This window comes from Myotis myotis, unplaced genomic scaffold (genome assembly GCF_014108235.1).
Source record: "Myotis myotis isolate mMyoMyo1 unplaced genomic scaffold, mMyoMyo1.p scaffold_m19_p_8, whole genome shotgun sequence".
In the NCBI taxonomy this organism is placed as follows: Eukaryota; Metazoa; Chordata; class Mammalia; order Chiroptera; family Vespertilionidae; genus Myotis; species Myotis myotis.
Window position 1 is genome coordinate 58,395,317 of NW_023416390.1, and position 25,642 is coordinate 58,420,958.

A 25,642-nucleotide genomic window follows, 5' to 3' on the forward strand; every position below is an offset into this window, starting at 1 on the left:
TTATTGTCTATTGTTTTGTCTCTGAGTGCATGAAGACCTTCAAAGTTTATCAGAGCTAACAAATCTGATAGAACTGGAGCTTTTCATTTATCCATAAACATTATATGATGTACCAGCCTTTAAAAATTCAAAGTTTCTTTAAACATTATATGTATCTTGCAACCATATTACAAGGAGAAAAAAAAAACATTTGGGTGTGAATATATTTTATGAGAAATATGATCAGCAATTTTTAAGTTGAAAATTAGACTCTGTGTTTGTACTTAGTAGAGGCATGAATAGTCTCTTTCATTAAGAATTGGAAAAAAAAAAAGGAATACTCAATTATTAAAAACTGTACAAGAAAACCCACAGATGGTTTAAATTACTTTGTATGTGTTTAACTCTATTGCATTCAAAAAAATTACTCAACACTCAAACCAGAGAGCATATCCATGAAATTAGATTCTTATTGCTTCTAAAACCCTAGGTCAGTGGTTCTCAACCTTCCTAGTGCCGAGACCCTTTAATACAGTTCCTCATGTTGTGGTGACCCCCAATTTCATTGTTACAAATTGACCATAATTAAAGCATAGTGATTAATCACAAAAACAATATGTAATTATATATGTGGTTTTCCGATGGTCTTAGGCGACCCCTGTGAAAGGGTCATTCGACCCCCAAAGGGGTCGCGACCCACAGGTTGAGAACTGCTGCCAACCTTAAGTACCATTGCTTATTTACAACACATGAAATGAAACATAAACCACTTCTTTAAAGTTTTCTAAAATGCTGATACAAACCATAAAATATTCTAAAAACAAACTAGACAAAAATGTATTAAATGATTTCTAATTGCCAAGCACAGATTTTAACCTCAATTCAAAAGGTGAACTTAGTTAGCCGGTAAGCTAAAGAACTAAACATCCTTTTTTGTAATGCTGGACACAATCTGTGAAAATTTTCTGCATTTAGATTCAACAATGCTCTTATCTGCAGCTCATCTCCAGAGAGACAATTACCATTTCCTTTGCCTTGATCTTGTTTGTTTAACTTGACACAGTGAAGAAAAGGCTGACATTGACCAAAATCCCCAGCATTAATTTATTTCATGTTCAGCATTCATCATTGCCATGGTGCAAGCAAGACCTGGCATTCATTTGAAATACCTGCCCAAGAAGCACTACAGAAAAAAGCCTGGCTGCTTGGAAACCAATACATACTTCATATTATCAGAGTCCTATGGACAGCCACAGTAATGTATGGGTTTGTTGAATTTCTCTCTTTTAAGGAATGATGTGCAGCATCCAATTGGAAGTTAAAGTAGCAAAATGTATTTCCTTCATGGTTACAATTAAAGAATTGAGCCGTGAGTAAGTAAAAATAGAAATGCTTGAATTATATGGTCTTGACCCCAGAATGCATGTTCCCTTTCTTTTGTTTTTCATGTTCTTTACAATGTAAGAATATAATAATTACATTTCAGGATCTCAAGTGAATATGATTCTCAAATGAATGCGACAATGATTTTTAAAACTTTTCCTTAAAAAATGACTTTCCACATTAGAAACGTTGTGTTATAACTCCTTGAAGCAGGTAAAGAATGGTCTGGCAGTGGTATTCCATGGCATACTTCTTTAAAAAGCATACTTCTTACCCTCTTTAGGCCATAATTAACTTAAATTTTATCTAAATTGCCCAATATAACAGAATGTGTCTTATAAAAAGGAAAAAGAATGTGTACCACATAGAGCCTTATCCTTGAAGGCAGACATATCAACTTTTGCTGGCTTCAAGCTCTCTGCTTTTTCAGAATGAAGTGACAATTGTGTGGACATCAAACTCTATCCTGGAGCAACCATTGGCAACCAAAAGATAAAAAACAAATATATGTGTTTCCTTTCAGTACAACTCACCTGCAAAAATTCATCGAGTTCAACTTGTCCATTTTTGTTCAAATCTACTTCATTCAGAATTTCATGTAGTGTGTTTTCATCCATTTGGATATTGATACTCTATATTAAACCACAAAATAAAGATTAACTAAAAATTATGCAAATCCTTTTAATAATGTTATCAACTTTTCAAAAATTAAAAGAGAAATATTACCCATAGAAATACCTACTTAAGGAAAAAATATCTAATATAATCTTTACATTCTTTTGCTATCCAACATATTGAGTCAAAAAAAATTACCTCTAATACACGCTGAACATCAACAGTGGTAATAAAGCCCTTTTGGTCTGTATCAAACTTATGAAATCTCTTCTTGTACCTGGAATACAATGTTGAATAATGGAATAATATACTTATGTAGGGAGAAAGAGAGAGAGAGAGAGAGAGAGAGAGAGAGAGAGAGAGAAACTTATTAGAAGTACCTGTCAACGTCTGAAGGCAGCAGGGTAATTTCAGAGTGATGTGTTAACTGTTCTGATCGAGATTTATAACCCATTTCGAAATACAGAAACTTCTTAGCTGTTTCAAGTTCTTCCTAAAACACAGACACACACAAATTTCAAAGATTTATAGTAAAATGTATTGATTTTTTTTCTTTTGATGTTCTAAAAAGAAGCTAGCTTATCCTCACTTATCTGACCAGCACATTTTTTATTTCTTCCAGACTTATTAAAGTATAATTTATATTCAACAAAATCCACCTATTTTAGGTACATAGTTTGATGTATAGTCTACCATGATCAGGACATAGAACACTTCTATCACCCTAAAAAGCTTCCTTCTGCCCATTTGCAGTTCATCTCTTCCCCAGGCAACCACTGATCTGTTTGTTTGTTGTTGTTTGTCACAAGTTTTGCCTTTTCTAGAATTTCATATAAAAGGGCTCATATAGCAGGTAGTCTTCTGCATTTGCTTCCACAGCATAATGATTCCAAGATTCATTCATGTTGTTGCATGTTGTATTATTTTGTTTGCTTTTAATGCAGAATACTCTTCCACTAGCAAAATCTACAGGACCAAAATCTGTGGTTTTGGTTAAAAAAAAAAAAAGGCAATTAGAAGTGAAGAAGATATATAGGACTTGAACAACTACTTAGAATGTAGTATGCAGTATACCCAGACAAACAACATGATATTAGCTATTCTGAAATTCTGTCACTAGGATTCTGATAGTTGGGTGGAAGTTACTGAGTAATGAGAAGAAACAAGCTATCCTGACTAGTTCTACCTGTTTTCTCAAATGTTCCAGACTCAATTGATACTATTGCTGAGAACATTGTCATTCTTTAAAAAAAAAAAAAAAATCACACACACACACACACACACACACACACAATTGATTTCAGAGAGGAAGGAAAAGGGAGAGATAGAAACATCAATGATAAGAGAGAATCATTGATCAGCTGCTTCCTGCATGCCTCCTACTAGGGATCGAGCCTGCACCACAGGCCTGTGCCCTGACTGGGAACTGAACCATGATCTCTTGGTTCATAGGTTCATGCTCAACCACTGAGCCATACCGGCCAGGCAGTCATTATTAGTGTTCATCGAGTCTGTCTCTCATCAAAGAACTTTCAAAATGACTCTATTGTGCTGTATACTGTTCACAAATATCTCTTTCCTTCCTTTTACCTATATATATTATCTATACACACCAACCTCCCTCCTCTTGCCATGAGTATACTTCTCAACCCATTGATGTGAGCTTGGACAGATGATTAACTTTGGCCAACAGAACATGAATAGGTATGACATAGGCTACTTCTGAGTAAAACTTAAAAGCATCAGAACAACGTTGCCTCTGGTTTCTCTTGCCATGACAAGGGTATAAATCAGAGACACCTGAAGATAATCTAGAATATAGAAAAGAGCCACGGCAGCTAACATGCAGCCTTCATGTAACATGAGTGAAAAGTAAATGCTTGCCATTGTAAGCTAATAAGATTTTGAAGTTGTTTGTTATAGAGCACACCATCTGGAGAAACCTTACTAATGCAAGTCTTAAGCTCCCCAGACTCCCCAGGATCTTATGTAGATGACAAGTGCCTCTGCTCCTTTTTCTTGGAGAGGGGAAGACAAACTACTTTTCTGAGATTATTCCCTTCCTACATTATTTTCTCTTAAGAGAAATATATTTTTTTTCTCTTAGGAAATTATAGATATGTACATATATAATATAAATATGTAAGTAAAATAAATACATACTATATATTATAGAAAAAGCAAAATAACTATAGTATATATAAAATTAGAAATGCTAAAATATTCTCAGCTAATATATATATATATACATAAACTATACATATACTATATATTATCAAAATATGCTATATATCATCTATCTGATATCGCACACCACACATGATATATAAGGTATATATAGGACTTGTCTGTGAAGTTACAAAAGGCATTCTCCACTGGCAGATTACTCTCTTCATACAAGAAAACCCACCAGTTATTTAAAAAACAAACAAACAAACAAACAAACAAACAAACATATTTCCATTGCACCGATTTTACCAGGTCACATTCTATAAAACTCATTCAAGATTCATTTCCCTGGAAATAGCTTCTCTGATGCTTCCCTCCAAGAACAAGCTCTTCTTTGATACATCTCCCTTCATCACCCATGTGAGTTATGCATACACCATTCAAGCAAGGAACCATGGAATTTCAGAGTTGGAAGCGATTTTTCCCTCGAATTCACCCAATGCACCTCCCTAACCTCACATTTTCTTTACAATATTCCAAAAATGGAAGCAGGAGCTCTTCATCTAAAAAATTCTCACAATAGGGTGATAACTCAATACCACTGAAAGTAGCCCATAGAGGGATGGCTCCAATTGCTTAAAATTTTTATGTTGAGATTAAACCCATCTCTTTGTAATTCCTCCAATTTGTTTGGGATTAACAAGTACCTAGGAAGGAGTAACTACTAGCTTCATCAATCTAGAGATATGATTCCTATTAATGCAGCTTCAGATTACAATTGCATTTGGGGGCAGCCATGATTTACTGTTAACTGCTAGGCATTCACAGATAACAGAAACCATATTTCATTTTTGCATTTGTTACTGGTAAGCCTTGTCAAATCTATCATGAACGAATGGAATCGTGTTTCTACGTATTGCAAGGTTTACCATTTATTGCTAATTATACCTAATGAAATTTCACCTCTTGCTTCTATTTGTCATTAAACATTCACTCTCCCTCCAATTCCTATTATTGGTGTGCCAAAGATGCATGCCATCAACACTGTAATCTCAGCACTTGAAGCAAGGTAGATTAGGTCAAACCAAGGACAAAATCCTCAGAGACCTCTTCTGAGACAAACAGTGATCATTTGATTACAAATCCTCCAATTTAAAAAAAAAGATATCACATGGGGCTTCGAAGAATGCTTTAAGGAACTTAAATACACCATTTCTATAACATTTCCTTGATCTAACAATCTTGCTAATCTTTATGAAAAGAAAATGAGATATCTGAAATGATTTTTTTCCTAAATAATTCCTTACTAGCTTCCAATGATCACTACACGTCTTGCTAAATCAATAAAATAAACTTAAAATGCCATAATCTAGAAAACTTTCCAAGAACAATGCTAAGATCACCAATTTATAAGCTACAAACTATGTTTTTCTCTCTTCTCCTTTTTTGGAATTTGGTGCTCCATTTGCCCATCTTTTGTCTTCTGGTTCTGGTTCTGTTTGCTACAATATTTTAAATCTCAACAGTGGTTAAATAAATTCCATCTGCAAATTCTCTGAGTAGCCTGAGGTATAATCTTTCTGGGTTGGCATACAAACTCATTTAGAGCAACCTTCTATTTAAATATCTATTTCCTCTTGCCAATATTTATTTTTCTCTTTGCACACTGAAAATCATTCTTCTTGACCAAAAAGAAAAACAATTTGGTATTAAACTATAAGTTGAAAAGTTCTCCCTTTTCTCCATTGAAGACTATGGTGCCAGTCTCATCAAACAGTCATCCAGGTTAGGCCTCACTGGCATTCCTTTCCATTTGTAAAAGTTGTTTCTTGTGTGTGTGTGTGTGTGTGTGTGTGTGTGTGTGTGTGTGTGTGTGTGTTTTGTCCTTAGCAATTTTTTTCCCAGCAGTCAGCCAATCCCTGACACTATTTATATACATCCATATCATTCTTAGATACCCTTTTATTGTTGAGCACTTGTCTTCCATCTGTTTTAAATTTGCTGCTTAGCAGCTTGCTTTTTTCAGTCACTTCATTTCTTCACTGGCTTCTTCCCCATTGAAATCAATTTTGAAACAATTTTGAAAGAATTTCTTTTTGTGAGACTCCCTCAATCTACTTAAGTGGTCTTCTCTTTAAAGTCTCTCAATGAAATGCATGCTTTGTCTGAAAGTTATAAAACCTCCTTACCAAATCCTATGGGGGCATTTCCCAAAATACTTCCTCGTCTCCTTTCCCCCAGCCCTTCCAAAATGTGAGAGTCGGGTCTGTCTCTGAATAAGTTCCTTTTTGGAGACTGACAGTGCACATAAGCATTTTAAAGGCACCAAATCACCTACATTGAAGAAAATGATTTCATTTGTTTAACTCATAATTTTCCACTCTTTTGACCATATAGTCATCTTTTGACTTATATTATTTGTACCCTGTGGGACATAATTTGACAGAGTTCTATTTCTTAAATATGCCCAGCAACTCCAGTCTCGAACCCCACTGCCCTTAAATACTACCTTTCTCCCTAATTGGTTCTTCCAAGTTGGTTGAATTTGATCTTAAATGACAGTTCTCTAAATATTTCTCTACATTTTGGAAAACATACACACATTTCTGAGGTATACATGTGCTATAGCTACTCAATTGGGTTTCAAGGTCCTTAAAACTATGAGCTATTTATTATTCCCCTAAAATATTTGGTATAATGCTCAGCATACAAGTCACTCATTAAGTATTGACTGGTAAAAACAAGCACAATTCATCTACAGAGGGTTATTTATCACCTTGTTCCTCTTTCACTTTTGCAGGTTAAATAATCCCAATGCTTTTAACCTTTTCTCAGAAGTCCAGCTTTCTAACCTTTAATTCTTTTTTTCCCCTTCTCCTTTGTTCTCTCCAGACTGTCCACAGACCTCATTAACACTCCAATGTCTCGGATACTGAGTAATAACTTTAGGTCTTTTATTTCTGTTCCTTTGTTGAGGGGGATGGGAGAATATTCCTGAGTACATAAATCTGCTCATAAAATTTGAACTGAAGTTAAATCTAGTTTCCTCGGGAGGGCCGAACACACCAGTTTACAGAATTTTCTTCCTCCTTTCTACCTCCTACAGCCTGAAATCCTGGCACAAAATATCTTCCTGCATATTCAAATCATTCCAACCATAATTTTTACAGGAACACATTCTCCTCAGTCCTTCTATATGCTAAAAATGATTGGCAGTAGCACAGGAGTGAGTTTCATTCTGTGTAGCCTCCATATATAGCTTTAGTTGATCAAATCAAAACTCCAAACAGGAAGAGCTATAAACCAGTCCCACCAAAGCAGAGGCAAGAGGGCAGGTGGGAAAAGCTTATGTTCTAGGATCAGAATACTGCTTTCAATCCCAGTTGCACAACTCACTACTGTTGTATAAACTCTGACTGGGACTTACTCCCTCTAAGACTATTTCCTCAACTATAAAATGGGGGTAAAGGTTTATGCCTGATAGAGTTGTGGTCAGATTTAAGGAGCTCTTTCAACTGGTGAATTCCACCAGCAGCATACTACATACAATGCATTCAAATTACAAGAGAAGTTTTAAATGGAGGGCCCTGGTTTCACCCCAGAAGACTCTGACTCTGATGGTCTAAAGACAACCCTTGAACTCTGCCCTTTCCCCTACATTCTCAGGTGACTCTGATAGGTAACCATCTTTGGGAATCTACACCAGAATGAGAAAAATTTAAGGGCAGGATCTATACCCAATCCTTCCTTACACAGATGACATGGATGCTCAATAATGTTTATTCACTGATTCAATAGATATTTATTTAGGGCCCCCTATATATGCTGGGCACTGAGTGTACAGAAACAAAACAGATTATGTCTTCTCCTTTGGAGCTTATTTCCTGGAGGAAAGGCAGACAACAAATAAACAACTAAATACATCCTGTGTCAAATGGGAACAGATGCTAAAGAGAAAAATAAAGTAGGAAATGGAGTAGAAAACATCATTCAAATGGGAGAAGGAGCTCTTTTATTCTGCCCAGTTAAGGAAGTTCTCTGGAGTAGAGACCAGGAGGAAGTGAGGGAGGAGGCTGTGAGGATATCCAGGGAAGAGCATTCCAAGCAGAGGCATCAGCAGGATGTGAATGAAGGAAAGCAACTTGACCTGTGGGTTGATGGGGAGTGAATAATGGAAAGACAGACCAGGGATCAGAAAGGTGGTGGCCAGATCACAAAGGCCTTGCAAACCACTGTCATGACTTTGGCTTTAGTGTGAGTAAAAGAAAGATGTTTTAGTAAATGAATTGTTAACTGTCAGTCCTCATCTTACTAAACCTATCAACGGCACTTGATGCAGCAGATTCCTTCCCTCTTCTTGAAATACTTCCTTCCCTTCTGGTCACAGATCTCTCTTGAGGCTTCTCACACCTTCTCCAAACTCACTAGCTATAACTTACTTTTTTTCTCCCAGATTCTTCCTTTTCTCTCCAACGTCTAAATTGTGGAGTGCCTTGGGCTGTCTTTGGACTACTTGCCATTATTTAACCACATGAACTCCCTGGATCTCGTTCAGTCTGATGACTAAAATACCAACTCAACTGTTCCCTCTCAACTTCAGACTGACATAGCCAATGATCTGGCTTATGTTTTAATAGAATCATTGAAGTTGTTAAAGCAGGGACCTTGGTTAAGGGGAGAGAAATTATTATAACAATCCACGTAAGAGATGCTGAATCAGGGTGAGCAGTTAAATGTGTTAAGAAAGGGTTGACAGGGATAGGCTAGATGTGGTCAATGGAGAAAAAAGGGGGACATAACATAATACTTTAAACAATAAAGATCAAAATAAATAGATAGATGATAGATAGATAGATAGATAGATAGATAGATAGATAGATAGGTGAGTTCAAGCCATGATTTTAAGATAAATATGATGAGATTTGCTAATGGATTTAGATCAGGTTATGATGTCAAGCTTTAGGCCTAATCAACCAAATTTGCTTGCTGAAGCCCTAACACTCAGTGTGATAGTATTCAGAGATGGAGCTTTTGGGGAGGTGATTAGGTTTAAATGCATCTTGAGAGAAGGGTTCCCTCTCCCTCTCTCTCTCCTCCATGTGAGGACACAGCAAGAAGGCAGCTGTTTGAAAGCCAGGGTGCTAGCCAGAACCCAACCAGGCTAGCACCCTGATCTCAGAGTTCTAGCCTCCAGACTTGAGAGAAATAAATGCCTGTTGTTGAAGCCACCCAGTCTGTAGTATTCTAGTATCACAGCCTGAGTAGACTAAGATAGGTGGTGTTCCAAACAGTAGCTCAAGGAGGAATCAAGTGTGTCGATGCCACTATTTAGTTGAGTAAAAGGAGGATGGAACATTGACAAGTATATTGAGCAAGATAGAGGTTATTGGTGAGTGTGACTGGAGTTACTACAACAAAGTGGCAGCAAAATTGCCTAAATGAAATGGGTTCTAGAAAGACTAGGAGGGAAAGAAGTAAACCAGTGAGTACAGAAAGTATTTTTTGAATAAATACATGAAAGTGATTTTGCATATTATAATAGTTTGGTTAAAAAAAAAATGAAGATCTGTTTATCACAACAAGCCCAGGGCTATATATGTGGGCATCTGAGTATTACTGGCTTTCTTTTTCTAATTTGGGTGTAAATATAAAATTTCAAATGACACAAATCAATATTGCATTTGATGGTCAAGCAGGAAAACTGATGGTAATAGGTTTCCTAACAAAGGCAAATTCGCAGGAGTATGAATTTCACTGCAGATTACATTCCAAGAGTGTTTTCAGTGAAAACCAGAAAAAGGTCTACCCACAATCATTATGTTATGTTTTTTTCAGGAATTATGACCATGAATTTGATAGCATTTTTCTACAAGGGTTTTTCCAGAAACAACCAACACATTTTGGTACAAGAACATCTTTCCGGTTTCCTAAGACTTGGCAATATAAAACACACACACACACACACACACACACACACTCATAGGAACTGGCAAGAAATCTAAAGTCACCACAAAAACTATGCTAGTCTCTACTAACAGATCACAACATTACATTTTTATAATGGTTACTATAATTTTAAAGACTTCTATATAATACCTGTTTTTTAGCATCGTTCCAATTCAGTTCTCTGCCCATCAGCTCAACAATCCTGGGTAGGGCTTCCTCTGCTGCCTGGACATTTAGAAAAGCCAGGCGAGTGCGACGTGAAATCATATCCACTGCAGTGCAGGCATACTCCTTAATCCCATATTTCACCTGATTTTGAATTAAAGTAAAATTAGTAGTTTAGGCTTTTTTTAAAAGAGAAAATAAAATTTTACTGAAAACAACTGTTCTTAGGAAAAGTGACAGTTTTTCTTTATAAACCCCAGTTCTGTGGCAGGCATGGGACAAACAGTGACATCATACAAGTTGCCCATCAGCCTGCCAAAGGAGTTTTGGAAACTGGGACAAATTAGTTAAGAGTTAATGCCTTCTTTCAGAATAGAACCTGCCACAAACTTGCAAACTGCCTCACTTCTCATTTACCGTCCACAGTAATCGCGTACCTCTTTGCTTATACTTAATATGGGTGTTAATTTACATAGCTGAGTAGGCAAAGAACAAGTATCAAAAAGTTATGGTCTCATCTCTTTAAGCTGTCCCAAGATTTCAGTCTGAGTAACCAAAAGACAGAAGCCCTGCCTTCCATCACTAAGCACATGCTTACTGGATACCCAGGTTTTAAGGGGCAGTGACTTATAAGTAAATATAAAGCATGGTCTCTGTTTCATAAAATGTGAAACCTTAATGAGAAACAAAGCATAAATCTTTGAGAAGTTGATTGTCAAATCAAGATATGTCATCAGGTAGTACATGAGTGGTACAAGAGTTGCAAATTCACAAAAAGGCAAACAACTGTGAATTAACAAGACTTGGGAGAGCTCTTGGAGCAGAAAGAAATCCTTTATTTTCTACTATCATGGTTACCATGATCAATAACAATTTAGAGTTAAGATAAAAATGTATAAATGAAAAATATCTAGGCTGAGCAGACATTTTACTTCAGGTTTTAGCTCACATATGTGCATTAAAACTTAGCCCACATTTTAATTATTTTAAAAGATGAAAAACAAACAGATGAATGGCACCCCGTGCAGACCAGAGGTTCCCATTTGGCCATCACATACCTCTGCTTCGATGTATGGAAATTCTGACACCAGACGCACTCCAACAATGGGCCACCTTTTTCCAGTCACACTTGCCATTTTGGCCACCTCAAAGGCCTTGTCCCCATAGGTGGAGGCAAGATGCTGTGCCACCTAGGGACACAAAACTGCATTAGGGCTTTGAATATCAATACTTTTAGGTGCAAAGCAAAAAAACAAAACAACCCCAAAAAACAAAACAAACCTACAAGCTTATCTTGTCAGCTTTCTACAGCCTGTAACTAATAGTTCTGGGAGAGTATTAGATTTTGATTTTGTGGGAGGAAACCACTTGGGCCCCAAGTGCTTAGGCCAGCATGAACTCGACTACACATGTATCACTGTATCAGTGACTGATGGAGCTTCAGCTTCATTCTGCTCCCAATATCACTTCTAAAGAACAGCTCCCCCGATGTTCACGACAGAGAGAATTTAGGATGTCCTGTCTGCTAAGAACAAAGCAAACAAACCCTAGATTTTAAAAGAGAAACTAAAAATGTGCATTTTTTTTTTTTTAGGCCACTGAAGCAAATAAGCCATTCTTTTTTTTTCTTTTCTCCATTAGTTCTCGTCCACAGTACACAGACGGAAATGAACCCCCCAAGAGGAAATTCTAATTAAGGGAGGCCACACGGTTGCTGCTTCTGCTACTGGCAATGGTGAGATTAGGCAGGTAAAGATAAGATAATATGGCAATGCACACCCACCTCACTTTCAAGTCCATAATCCTGGACAAGCCTGATGTACAGTGTGGGGCTCCAATCCTTGCCCCCTTGAAGAAAAAGCCCAACTGTTCTACTTGGTCCTGCTTTCAAATTATGAGCCTTGATAGCAGCATTTATGGTATCTTCTGCCATAGAGCGATAGGTTGTCCACTTTCCCCCTACAAACAAGTTGGTAAATAATTCATTAGGATACTACCCCTTATTGTTTTATACTTAATCATTTATCAACGTATGAGTAACAAACCCACCTGTTGTTTGTAAAAAAAAAAATATATATGGCAAAGTGATGTTAGACTTTACTCAGAATCATAAAAAAGCTTGTTGATTAGAGTTCAAAGAAGTGCCAGTGTGACCACTGAACACAAGGTCCCCTCTAAAGCTTTCCCAAGTAACAAGGTAATGCCCGTACCTGCTATCGTGATGAGGCCGCTCTCGCTGATATCCACAACATGATTCCGGGAGATGGACTGAGTGTTTGCAGACTTAGGATCTGTCACAAGGGGACGAATACCACTCCACGCTGCCAGGACATCCCCTCTCCTCACTGGGAAGGATCAATGACAAGGGGTAAGAGGATTACTCAGAGATATCTCAACAAAACTATGAAATAGTTAATAAGCAGAAAAGAGTACAGCAAAAGGAACACATGATTATGCACTTCAAAAGGGAGAGAAAGCCCTTAACTGGTTTGGCTAGGTGCATAGAGCATCAGCCTGCGGACTGAAGGGTCTGGGGTTTGATTCCGGTCAAGGGCATATGCCCGGCCTTGGGCTCAATCCCCAGTAGGGGGCTGCAGGAGGCAGCCGATCAATGATTCTCTCTCATTATGTATGTTTCTATCACTCACTCTCCCTTCCTCTCTGAAATCAATAAAAGGATATTTAAAAATGGGGGAGGGAGGGTTTAAGGGGGAGTCCTTAAATATAAGAACTGAGTAGATAAGTACAAGAAAAAATCAATTTATTTTATTACAAAGATAATCTTCATGGGGAAAAAATTGAAAAGAGAAAACAAAAGAAACAAATGCTAGCAAGCTTCAGCTGGAACAATTTGAAGTAGTTAAAAAGAACAACAAGAAAGGCAGAAACAAAATAAAAACAACCTAATAGACATGGCTTGTTGTATTTCTCCTAGAATATGTCTTCCAATCTCTTCACAGGGAAGACACGGATCCTTAATTGAGCATTTACAGCTGGCCTAGCCTTGTCAAAGCACTTGGCATACACATTTCATCTCACTTAACCTCACAAAGCCCCATAGCATTAGGTATTATTATTCTCACTGTACAGATGAAAAAAAAAAAAGATTGGAAAAGTTAAACCAACTTGCCCAAAGCAAACATCTTATAAATGATAGAGCAGCACATTCTTACCCATTGAATCACGGTCTCTCAACTGCTGACAATTTCCATACTCTACTTTTTTTTTTCTTTTTTCATTCCATTATCTTTATAACTGCCACAAAAATAGATAGGCCTCCTCCCAATATAAGTTCACAGTACTTGAGTTATAGTGTTTGGAACCTCTGAAAAGTCAAGATACTATGAAATTCTTCTTACTGTCTCTGCCAAAACATGATTACCCCTCAGTACCAAACACTGATGATATAAAAACAAAATTGGACAGCATTTGCACAGCACTCATTACTGAAGTAAAAATGCTAAAAAGAGTAGCCTAATTGTGCTGCTGGAACACCATCAGAGGAAGGGCAAAACCTAAAGGTAGAGCTTTCAGAATCTACTCTTCTTTATCCAGATCAGCTTCAGGGTTGGCTTAGCTTCTTTCCTCTCCATTCTCCACATCAAGGAACTAACCATGTGCACAAATGCAATAGCTGCCTAATGATGCAAACTCTGGGGAGGTGATTGCTTACCTGGTTCTGTTGCACTTACTTTGGTTAAACTAGTTAATCTTTATTATCCAGAATGACCTGGATAATAAAGAAATACAATTTTGCTTCAACCATGACCCAGGTCATTCTTTATCTTACTCCCAGCCATTACCCATAGTAATAAAAACTGTCTGTATATAGTCTTAAAAACATCAAGAAAATGGGAAAACTGAATATCCACATGCAAAAAAATTAAAAAATTAAAAAAGTTGTGCCCTTACTTTCCACTGTATATAAAAATTAACTCAAAATGGGTCAAAGGCCTATTTACGGAGCTAAAACTATAAAACATTTAGAAGAAAATACATGGGAAAGATTCGTGACATTGGATTTGGCAGTGATTTCTTGCATACGAAACCAAAGGCACTTGCTACACAAGAAAAAATAGATAAAATGGGCTTCATCAAAATTAAAAATGTTTGCACATCAAAAGACATTATCTGGTGGGAGTCAGTGGGGGAAAAAATGGGGCATATGTAATACTTCCAACAATAAAGAATTATTTTAAAAATTAAAATAATACATTAAAAAAGATATCAACAGAATGAAAAACAAGCCATGGGAGAAAATTTTTTCAAATTATATATCTGAAAAAGGGTTAATATCTAGGATATATATACAAGAACTCCTAAAACTCCGTAACTAAAAAACAAATAACTCGTTTGAATGATGGGAAAAAGATTTGAATAAGTATTTATCCAAAGAAGGTGTACAAATGGCCAATAAGCACATAAAAAGATGCTCAATATCACTAATCATTAGGAAAATATAAATGAAAACCGTAATGATACACAACTTCATACCCATTAGGATGGCTATTATAAAAATTTTATTTAAAAAAACACACAAAATAACAAATGTTGGAAAGGATGTGGAGAAATTGGGATATCTTGTGTATTTTAGATAGGAAGGCAAAATGATGCAGCTACTATGGGTAAAAGCATGGCAGTTCCTCAAAAAAATTAGAATTACCAGATGACCTGGCAATTACACTTCTGGGTTCATAGCGAAAAGAATAGAAAGCAGAGAAAATTCAATTCACAGAAACATCATTTGTAATGGCCAAAATGTGGAAACAACCCAAGTGTCCACAAACAGATCAATGGATAAATAAAATATATTATATATATGCAATGGATTATTATTCAGCTTTGAAAAGGAAATTCTGAAACACTCTATAGCATGGATGAACATTGAAGACATAATGCTAAGTAAAGTAAACCAGGCACAAAAGGATAAATATTATGATTCCATTTATATAATGTACCTAGAGTAGTCAAATTCATAGGAACAGAAAGTAAAATAGTGGTCACCAGAGGGAGGAGAAGGGAAGAATGGGGAGTTATTGCAATCTCTAAAAATCAATAAAAACATGTTTTTTTAAAAAGTTATATTGGAACTAAGTTAAATCTAGCATATTTTAAAATGGCTCTTTAAGGGCCACACTCTTAAGATGATTGTATGCTGAAAGAAGAGGTACCCATATACCTCTACGGGGTGGCTAATCAAACCCATATCCAAACACTGTATCTGAAACATAACCTGGTGAGGAAAGCCTTAGGCATCCAGGCTTCTCAACTGGAGCCCACAAGGGAGTCTTGATGCTGGGATCCCAGTCCTCGACCTGCCCCTCTGATGTGTGCATTCTTTCATAGGTTTAAGCCTAATGGCTCATATGGAAGAGGGGTTAATTCTTGCTTCACAGGATTCCACAAAAGTCTTTTAAAATATCAACATAAAGTATGTAATGTTTTAATCTTTACAAAAAGCCCAACTAGGAAATTACCACTATTTTCCATTAGAGTTCAAATCACCCTGAGTTAAAAATAAAACTTAGCCAACCACTTAGAACGTCACTGTGGTCACCACAAAGTCTGCAGAGTGTGTCTGTGAAATTCCTTAGGTAGCCACGCTGACCAGGAATTTGGTTTCAACTCTTAAAGCCCTCTGGCTGATACTAAAATTATTTCATGGAAAATTAGACTTTCTAGAGTAAATCTGAAGCATATGCAAATAATCTTGGTAGCGAATGCTTTCCCTTTTCTGGTATAACAGGAAGAAAAATACTTCTATGAAATTGTGTTTATCTGAAAGAAAAAAACAGAACTAAAACACTTTTTTTCATTCATAGAGGAACATTAACTAAAGCATTAGGTATGCTGATACCATTCTTAATCCTACTCTTGAAATTGACACTCAATATAGGAAAACACTGCCAGGAAGAATTCACAATGTATTAGGAACTTTCCTTTATTTTGCTTGATATCTTAACATTCCGCTCTTAGCCTAAGAATTATATCAGATAAATTTTGCCATTAAATTTATTTTAAAAGGATAATCAAATTTTAAGTCACATTTAAAATGTGAATCAGTCTTCATAGCCTGTAGAATTTTTATATTATTCAACCAGAGGGTGGTTGGATCAGCTATCTCCCTACCAGTTCTCTCTCAGCCTTGAGACTTAATGATTTTTATGGATTATTCTTCAGCTATTTACTGCTGAAGAATAAAGTGCTTGTATCTCTTCACCACCGAAATTTAAGTAATGACCAGTCAGGCCTCGGGTATAACCTACATCCATGGGACAGAGCATTGCTAAACACATGAAACATAAATTCTAACCACTTGTACAAAAGACAGCAACTAACTGAACTAACAGCTTTCTCTCGTTATCACCCGCAGTAATATTTTCCCACAGTATTCACCCACAGTGGAAACCGTGTACGCTGTTAAACAATCACTAACTAAAGTTCTCTGAAGAAAAGAAATTCCAATGCAGTAGATGGACCGCGTAGAGAATCTTTTACTACCGCCTGGAACTGCTGCAGCCATGTTGAACCGTGAGGGAAACAACCCCAGGATGAACCCAACTTGGAGAATGGCAGCGGGACGAGAAATAAGAGACATGCACTTTAGATACTGCGGAGTCACTAAATTAACCACCTCTTGAGCATTCTTATATCGAGTTCTTCTTTTACAAGATAATACACTATTTTATAGAACAAAAACATACAGATTCCATGACTCTGTAAAAAACTGGCTATTTCCTTCTCTAAAGGTGTACATACATCCTTCCAGATTCTGCAGTGGCACTGTCCCACAGGCTTTTCTGCAGTGATGACAGTGCTCCATGCCTGTACTGTCCAGTTCACCAGCCACCTATGCATGCGGCTATTAAGCACTTGAAATGTGGTTCATGTGAACTGAATTTCAAATTGTATTTAATTTTAACTAACTTTAATTTAACTAGCCACACACGGCTATGATATTGCACAGCTCTAGAGTAAAAGCTGCCAAGTAGTAGATCTCAGATTTGTCCTCATTAAGCTGGTGACTGCCACCACGGCCGCTCACCCACACATCTGAATGGAGCATCTTTTCTGTGAGATTTGACTGTACCTCCTTCGCTCATGAGACTACAACTTGCTGTAATTGCTCTCTTTTCACCCAAATAATTTTACGATCATAACATGTCCCATATTTACCATTTCAGACTATCCTCCTCTCCTACTAATCTCACAAATTAAAAAAAATAAAAAAAAAATTTACTCAGTTTAGTACTCCTACCCTCAAGTTCTTACCTGGATATCAGCAGTTCCATCACTCAGATTACAGCCAAGAGTAGGTAGTGAACATCACCTACTTTAACTCTCAAGGATACAATGTGTGAAGCAAATAACTCAGCTCAAGGTGGTGATGCTTCAGAGCTCAAAGATTCATCTTGATTTTTCTGGTTCTCATACTTCCAGGATCGCTGCCTCCTGCACACCACACTGGGGATTGAGCCCACAACCCAGACATGTGCCCTGACTGGGAATTGAACTGTAACCTCCCGGTTCATAGGCCGATGCTCAACCACTGAGCCAAGCCGGCCGGGCTATATTTAAATAATTGTATATTCCCTTTCAAAATAAATGAACACTTTAAACAAGATGACAGGATATAACACTACTATTAACATTGAGAAAAAGCCTCATTAAACACCACTTTTTTAGAGTGGCTTACCCAGATGGCTCCTAGTTGATTTTTAAGTGTCAACTGCCCAGATGTAAAAAACAAACAAACAAACAAACAAAACAAAAAAACACAAGTACCTCCAGAGTGTATGTAAGTCCTTGGCAATATTTTCTAAAGGGCAGTTAGAAAATAAAATTGTCCTACCATCATGTCTAAGAAGTATTATACAATGCTGATAAACAACTATTTCAGGTTTTAGTATATATAACATATAAGGAATAAAATACCACAGAAATGGTAAAGTTTGCACAGACATTGTTCACAGCTGGTTGAAAAGACTAAATACTTATGTGATTTTTCAAATTATAATTAATATTTTTACTCTTAAAAACTTGGCAAGACAAGTGTTTGTTTTAACATTAATAGGAAATGAAGCCCCTGGGAAGTGACAATTAAGAGCTAAATGTGTGTTTTCGTTTCACATCAGTAATTTAGCCATACGTTTGGGGGTGTCCTTTCTCATGTGTGCCACTTTCGAAAAATCAATAAAAAGCATGTGAAATATCTAAATGAACACAGGGGAAATAGTGTCAGAAATCAATACTTCTCTACCAGCATGTTTAACCTGCTGAAATGAAGTGTTAAGCACAGAAATAAGATACCATATTACATTTATATACTAATGAAACCAGAAAAAGCAAAACATGTGACACTATAATTAAACAGCTGGAAGACATCCAAGCCTGTGTAAGTTGATAACCTTGGTACAATCTCTGGCAGTGAAAAGGCAGGTCTGCAGTGAGTTGATATGGCCAGTGCAGTTGTTAATTGAATAGCAGGCAATCTATAAACACTACTAATTGCATATGTGAAAACCTGTGCACAACTAGAAAAGCTGCCTAGAGAAGCACTCCAGAAAAACTACGTGGATAAAGCACTTGGCAAATCTTCTGTCTCTCTCAATCCCTGTGAGTCAGAGCTTGGTTTCGCCACTGCATCCTTCTGATTAACCTGCACACAGCAGACTTAATGGTACATTTTTCAAAGGATCATTTTTCTTCCTAACCAGATATGCACCGCACAACTATCAATTACCCACTCGTTTCAGAAAAGAACAAACAAGCAATCTAGAAAATTCAGCTTGTGAATGGAAAGCTTTCTACATCGTAAAAGAAGACATGGTCTTATTCCCAACAGGCAAAATGCTTTGCGGGATTGTTCCGGCGCATTTTGCAGAAGTGTGGCAGCTGCTGCGAACAGCATGGAGTGTTAAGATTTGACACTTTTTTTTTCTTCCTTAAGGATATAGCCATTTGGGGAGGCTCAGAAACTGTTGTCAGAATTTTACTATTCATCCATTTAATAAATCCTTTTAAAATGATTATTGCTCTAGGATCTAAATCAAACTTTTTAAAGTTTTGAATCTGTACAGAAGATGGCTTAGTCCAAGGTTTTAGTTAGGAAACACGGGATCTCCTCCAGTTTAATATACAAATTCAAATAAGGCCAGTTAGGAGGAAAGGTTGTTATCATTCGGAGAGTGTCGAGCAGCTCCCATAAACTGAATTGAGACTTAATCCACTCCGTAGTAAATATAATACCACATCATGAAACCTGAAACTACCAATCAGAGTACTGTACCATTTTCAGAAGCACAAGTACTGAGGCCAGACTGACTTGTACTCAACTCACACCATGTCTCCAACACAAAAGAGTTATTGGCAAGAAACTTCAGACTGCTGGGGCTCCGCTTCTTCCTCTATGAAGCGGGAATTAAAATATACCTCATAAGGCTGCTCTGAGGAATCAAAGAGATAATATAGGCAATATGGTTAGCAGAGTATGTAGCATAAAAAGTGCTCAATAAGGTAGACTTAATAAAAAACAAAGCATGTGTTAACCATTATAAACAAATGGAAAGATTAAAAGAGGTGTAGCAACAGCATGTCATCAAATAACTCAATGGTTCCTGATGCTGAGTTTTCTCCCACATTTCCTCAGGATAGAAGAGAAATTCCTTGGAAAAAATACAAATTTGAATGTCTCACTTTAAGATATAGACATCCTTCAGCTAACACTCTCCCAAGACTAAGGGTAATTCCTCAAGACTCTCGTTCACTTAGAAATAAAAATGAAAAGCAACTATAAAGAATCATTCATTGTAACAAAGGGTAAGTTTATAAGTAGGAAGCTATGACAGGTGGGGTGCAAAGGAAAATTAATGAAGTATGTGAAAGAGCTGGGATCTCTGCTTCTATCCCAGGTATTTGCTATCTGGAGAACTCCTCCTCTCAAAAGTCCCCAGACCACCGGAAAAAGGCTGGATTTAGTGTTGAGATGTTCATTTCCATCTACCACTTTGACCAGATATCAGAATTGACAAAAACTATTTGTTAGTTTCACCAATTCCCTGATTACCAAAAGGCATGTGAACTGAAACAAGCTTTACAGATCAACCAGTTCCCAGCTGGTATTGCAAACGTCTTCCATTTGTTAATAGGCAGAATGAAAGAGCAGGGAGCAGGGTCCAGTCTCTGCTACAGCCCAGAGCTATGTCACTGTGGAAATCCCCACCTACAGGGATACGCCTGACGGCCTCTTGGAACCAGATCTGTTTCCCACACATCCAGCCTCCCAGCACATGTAAGCAGTTAGATTTCTCGTCATTACTGCATTTGAACTTTAAGAATTTGGAAACTGTCAACATAGAGCTCTCTGCTCCTGAATTAATTTTATTTCTTGCTCCAACAATCAAACATTCTGCTTGTAAAGCCGAGATATAAACCTCCTTTTTACATAAATTTGAAATGAAGCGTAGTTCAGTAACAATAATCAATGTATTAAAATATAATCATACTCAGAGGAAGCTCCTCCCTTGCAAAAGGTATCAAGGTAAAATTGCAAAGCACGTTGATTATTTAAATATGGATATTAAACAAATCATAATTATATCCCTAACTAGAGGCCCGGTGCACAAAAATTTGTGCACTCGGGGGGGAGGGGGGTCCCTCAACCCGGCCTGTGCCCTCTTGAAGTCTGGGACCCCTCGGGAGATAACGACCTGCTGGCTTAGGCCTGCTCCCAGGTGGCAGAGGGCAGGCCTAATCCCTAGGTGCAGCCCCTGGTCCGGCTCAGAGCAGGGCCGATTGGGGAATTGGGGCGCCGCCCCCTGTCATGCACAGAGCAGGGCGGATTGGGAGGTTGCGATGCCACCCTCAGTCACGCTCAGGGTAGGGTCGATTGGGGGGTTGGGGAGCTCCCCCCTGTCATGCACAGAGCAGGGTCAATCAGGGGGTTGGGGAGCTCCCCCCTGTCATGCACAGAGCAGGGCCCATCAGTGGGTTGGGGAGCTCCCCCCTGTCATGCACAGAGCAGGGCCCATCAGGGGGTTGGGGAGCTCCCCCCTGTCACGTACAGAGCAGGGCTGATCAGGGGGTTGGGGCGCCGCCCTCTATCACCCACAGAGCAGGGCTGATCAGGGGGTTGGGGCGCCACCACTGTCACACTCAGGGCAGGGCCGATGGGGAGGTTATGGCTCTACTCCATCACACACAGAGCAGGGCCCGTGGGGTGGGGGGTTGGGGCACCTCCCTCTGTCACCCACAGAGCAGGGCCGATCAGGGGGTTGGGGCACCGCCACTCTCACACTCAGGGCAGGACCGATGGGGAGGTTATGGCTCTAACCCGTTACACACAGAGCAGGGCCTGTGGGGTGGGGGGGTTGGGGCGCTGCACCCTGTCACACACAGAGCCACAGGGCGATCAGGAGGTTGGGGAGCTCCCCCCTATCAGGCACAGAGCAGGGCCGATCAGGGGGTTGGGGCGCCTTCCCCTGTCACCAACAGACCAGGGAGGATAGGGAGGTTGTGGCCCCGCCCCCTGTCACACACAGAGCCACAGGGCGATCAGGGGGTTTGGGCGCTGCCCCCTGTCATGCTGATCCCGGTGCCGGGAGACCTCGCGGCTCCGCTGATCCAGGTGCTGGGAGGCATATTACCCTTTTACTATATAGAATAGAGGCCTGGTGCATGGGTGGGGGCTGGATGGTTTGCCCTGAAGGGTGTCCCGGATCAGGGTGGGGGTCCCCACTGGGGTGCCTGGCTAGCCTGGATGAGGGGATGATGGCTGTTTGCAGCTGGTCACACACCCTTCAGGGTGGGGGTCCCCACTGGGGTGCCTGGCCAGTCTGGGTGAGGGGCTGAGGGCTGTTTTCAGGCTGGGACTGAAGCTCCCAACTGCTCCTTTTTTCTTTTTTCTTTTTTATTCTGAGCCAGCTTTAGCTCTGAGGCTCCAGCTCTTAGGCCTCCGCTCCTGAAAGCCGGTATCTGGTTTGTTTAGGTTCTACAATCGAAACTCTGTATCAACTCCAGGTCTGAGATCCCGGCTAGCTGAAAGCTGGTTTCTGGGGTTTTGTTTAGCTTCTATTTTTGTAACTATGTTTCAAACTGCCAGCTCAGAGGCCTGCAGCGGCAGGCGGGGAACGTTGGAGTCCTCCATCACTGAAGCAAGCAAGCCTCATGTTAGTTTCAAGCTGCCTGGCTGCCGGCCGCCATCTTGGCCGGCAGTTAATTTGCATATCGCCCTGATTAGCCAATGGGAAGGGTAGCGGTCATACGCCAATTACCATGTTTCTCTTTTATTAGATAGGATAACTGTGTGTGAGCCTAAGTATTAGCGAGATAGATTTCGATTACATATATTCAATATATTTATACTATTACTATAGATATCCAAGGAGACTCTACTCAAAAAAACCCATTACTTGAAATTAGAAGAAACTAAAATTGTAAAATATGGATCAATCAATTAAACTAGGAGAGTGACCTGAACCATTGTTTAAAGTGGTTTGTTTATAAATATGTGATCACACAATGAACAAAATTCTCTAGGAAAAAAGGATCCATAGATGCCAGTGAGTCACATCAAGACAAAAATTGTCTTTGCATGTCCTCCACGGAAGCCAGCATTATAGAAGATTCCTGATATAAATGAAGACTATTTTTCAAAACTCTTAAACCTTCTACCTTCATACAGAATGATGTCCAAGCTGCTAATACATCAAAAACCTTGAAAACACCTATTACTAATTCATTTTAATTCAAAACAATCATGAGTGGCATAGCAGAGAGACAGCAAGCTTTGTACCTGAGTAAAAAGCCCTTACCCTCAAGGAGCTCCAAGTGAAAACACGTCTCCGAGGGCTACCTATCACATAATGTGATATACCAGGCCAGCATTTTATGGGCATCGAGGCAAAAAGCCAAGATGAAAAGTCGGGAGGAAGGCATCCCGAGTGAGCCTTCAGTCTAAACCAGGAGGAGATATAAAGGGCATGACCTGATGATGTATATATGGTAATACAAGGATTAGACCACAGAATGCACAGAGGTAGTACAGTTGAATATAAACCTGCAAAGACTAATTGTGAAAAGCCTTGGACCCCATGGGAGATAGTTTAGAACTCTTCCAATGGGGAGACAGTCAAGGGATATTTTAGTGCAGGGAAGTGACGATCGGAATTGTGTTTTGGAAAGACAGTTCTGGTGGAAAGATCAGACTGGGTGGGGACAGAGACCCGACAAATAGAAGCCAGCTAGGGGGCCAACGTAACTGTTCAAGTGAGAAATGACGGGGGCGCACCAGGGCAATAAAGTGAAAGGGGGTGTAAGGAGTGAGCACTGATAGAAACCGGAATGGATATGGAAGAGAAGGATCACCAAAGACAAGCAGGCATTTCCAGCTTGAGTGACTAGATGGATGGTGAGGCTGTTAACTGACAGAGGAAATTTCAGAGGATAACATTTGGAAACTTCTGAAATTAGCCAGGATTTTTAAAACATCACTATCCTATATATGTTCATTGGAGAAAATGTTATGACATCCAAGTTAAATAAAAGTATGCCTAGGTTAGCATTGGAATTAAGTAAACTTTGACATTTTCAATTCAAGCAAACATACCCTTCTTAGCTAAATCCACAGTCAAAACTCTACTTTCTACATGGTAATAGCTCACGAAGTTTCTTAAGTTATACCTCTATGCTCTCATTTCTCTAATTATTTCCTATGAATATCCTGTGTTTGTAAATCAGACCTTCCCAAGCCCTAGAATTTAAATAGCAGTACAAATATTTCGTACTGTTCTCAAAGAACATGTACGTTTAGAGCTCATGTGCAGCACTCCAATTGTGCCACTAAAAATTACCAGAAAAGGGCTGTGTAAATGCATGTGGATGCAGAAAATAGAAGGAAAAGAAAGGCAACCTCTTCCCACAGTGTTATAATTTGGCCCTCATAAATTTCCTGGAAGAAGAAGGAATTGGAGCAGGCAGGTGTAAAGATGAGTCAGGCTGCAGACATGGCAGTTACCTGGAGAGCTGGAATGGTTTGGGAGATGTTTATAAAAGAGAGAAGACAAGCTTAAGGGAATGGATACATTACCTTCAACATCATGACTCAGGTAATTACGCACTTCGTTCAAAATGAAGTTGATGTCTTCTTCCGAAGGAATAGGATGGTGTGTAATATTGGTTGGAGTGTCGGTAGTGCCAGCTATAGTCATCTTTTGCCACGGTAAGAAGAAAATAACTCGCCCATCACTGGTTGCTGGGTCAAGAAGTCCCATGCTCTCTGGGCTGAGATAAAAGGAATATTTTTTTATTTTTGAAATTAGTAAAAATTTAATCTTAATCTACAACCTATTTTATTCATCACATCTCATATAAATAAACAAGAACAACATGAGCTATCATTTTTACTGCCACTAAATTAACCTAAAAATTCCTTTGAAAACAAAATTGGCCCAGGCTGTGTGTCAGTTCTGTGTAGCATCATCCTATACACTAAAAGGTTGCAGGTTAAATTCCCATCCAGGGCACATACCTAGGTTGTGGGTTCAATTCCCAGTCAGTACATATATGGAGAGCAACCAATCAATCTCTCTCTCTCTCTCTCTCTCTCTCTCTCTCTCTCGGTTCAATCCCTAGTCAGTACATATATAGAGAGCAACCAATCTCTCTCTCTCTCTCTCTCTCTCTCTCTCTCTCTCTCTCTCTCTCCCCCCCTCCCCCTTTCTCTGTAAAAATCAATTAAAAACACATTCTCTGGTGAGGATAAAAAATAAAAAAAAAAAAACACTTTGGTAACAAAAAGTAATGGAGCAAGTGTGATAATGCTAACATTGCACAGTAGAACCAACCCTTCCCATCTCAGAAATGCAAGGTTAATTATGAAAATGGACTTCAAGTTACAATTGTTTGGGATTTTATATTCCTTGGACAATTCACATGAGATAATGTCAGCGAGATAAATGTCTATAATTTCTTTTATGATGGTCAATTAAAGATAGCTCTTCAACCTTTTTTAAAGTCTATGAAAAGTATTTTCCTGGGACATTTGACATTTGGCACATCTTTTAGTAGAAGGTCTCAGAAGCACATGAGAAAAGTGAAGGGTCCACTTTCTAGAAACTAAAATGTAATCAAAAAGTTCTTTACTTCTTTTTACCTAGATCAGTGGTTCTCAACCTTTCTAATGCTGCGACCCTTTAATACAGTTCCTCATGTTGTGGTGACCCCCAATTTCATTGTTACAAATTGAACATAATTAAAGCATAGTGATTAATCACAAAAACAATGTGTAATTATATATGTGTTTTACGATGGTCTTAGGCGACCCCTGTGAAAGGGTCGTTCGACCCCCCCAAAGGGGTCGCAACCCACAGGTTAAGAACCGCTGACC

At 38.7% G+C, this 25,642-nt stretch overlaps 1 protein-coding gene across 8 annotated transcripts in view; it reads right to left on the minus strand.

Moving 5' to 3' along the window:
- The window catches only part of GPD2 (glycerol-3-phosphate dehydrogenase 2), a 140,086-nt gene that overhangs the window by 4,568 nt on the left and 109,876 nt on the right, over positions 1-25,642 (minus strand). For 7 of the 8 annotated variants that reach the window (XM_036320876.1, XM_036320875.1, XM_036320879.1 and 4 more), the window contains 8 exons: positions 24,344-24,537; positions 12,468-12,602; positions 12,041-12,216; positions 11,316-11,447; positions 10,243-10,401; positions 2,358-2,470; positions 2,176-2,254; positions 1,896-1,994 (listed from right to left, as the gene is read on the minus strand). In XM_036320876.1, the coding sequence (XP_036176769.1) occupies positions 1,896-1,994; positions 2,176-2,254; positions 2,358-2,470; positions 10,243-10,401; positions 11,316-11,447; positions 12,041-12,216; positions 12,468-12,602; positions 24,344-24,537 (1,087 nt within the window). Of the gene's footprint in view, positions 1-1,895; positions 1,995-2,175; positions 2,255-2,357; positions 2,471-2,553; positions 2,959-10,242; positions 10,402-11,315; positions 11,448-12,040; positions 12,217-12,467; positions 12,603-24,343; positions 24,538-25,642 lie in introns of those variants that run through there. The other variant, XM_036320881.1, reaches the window with a different exon arrangement.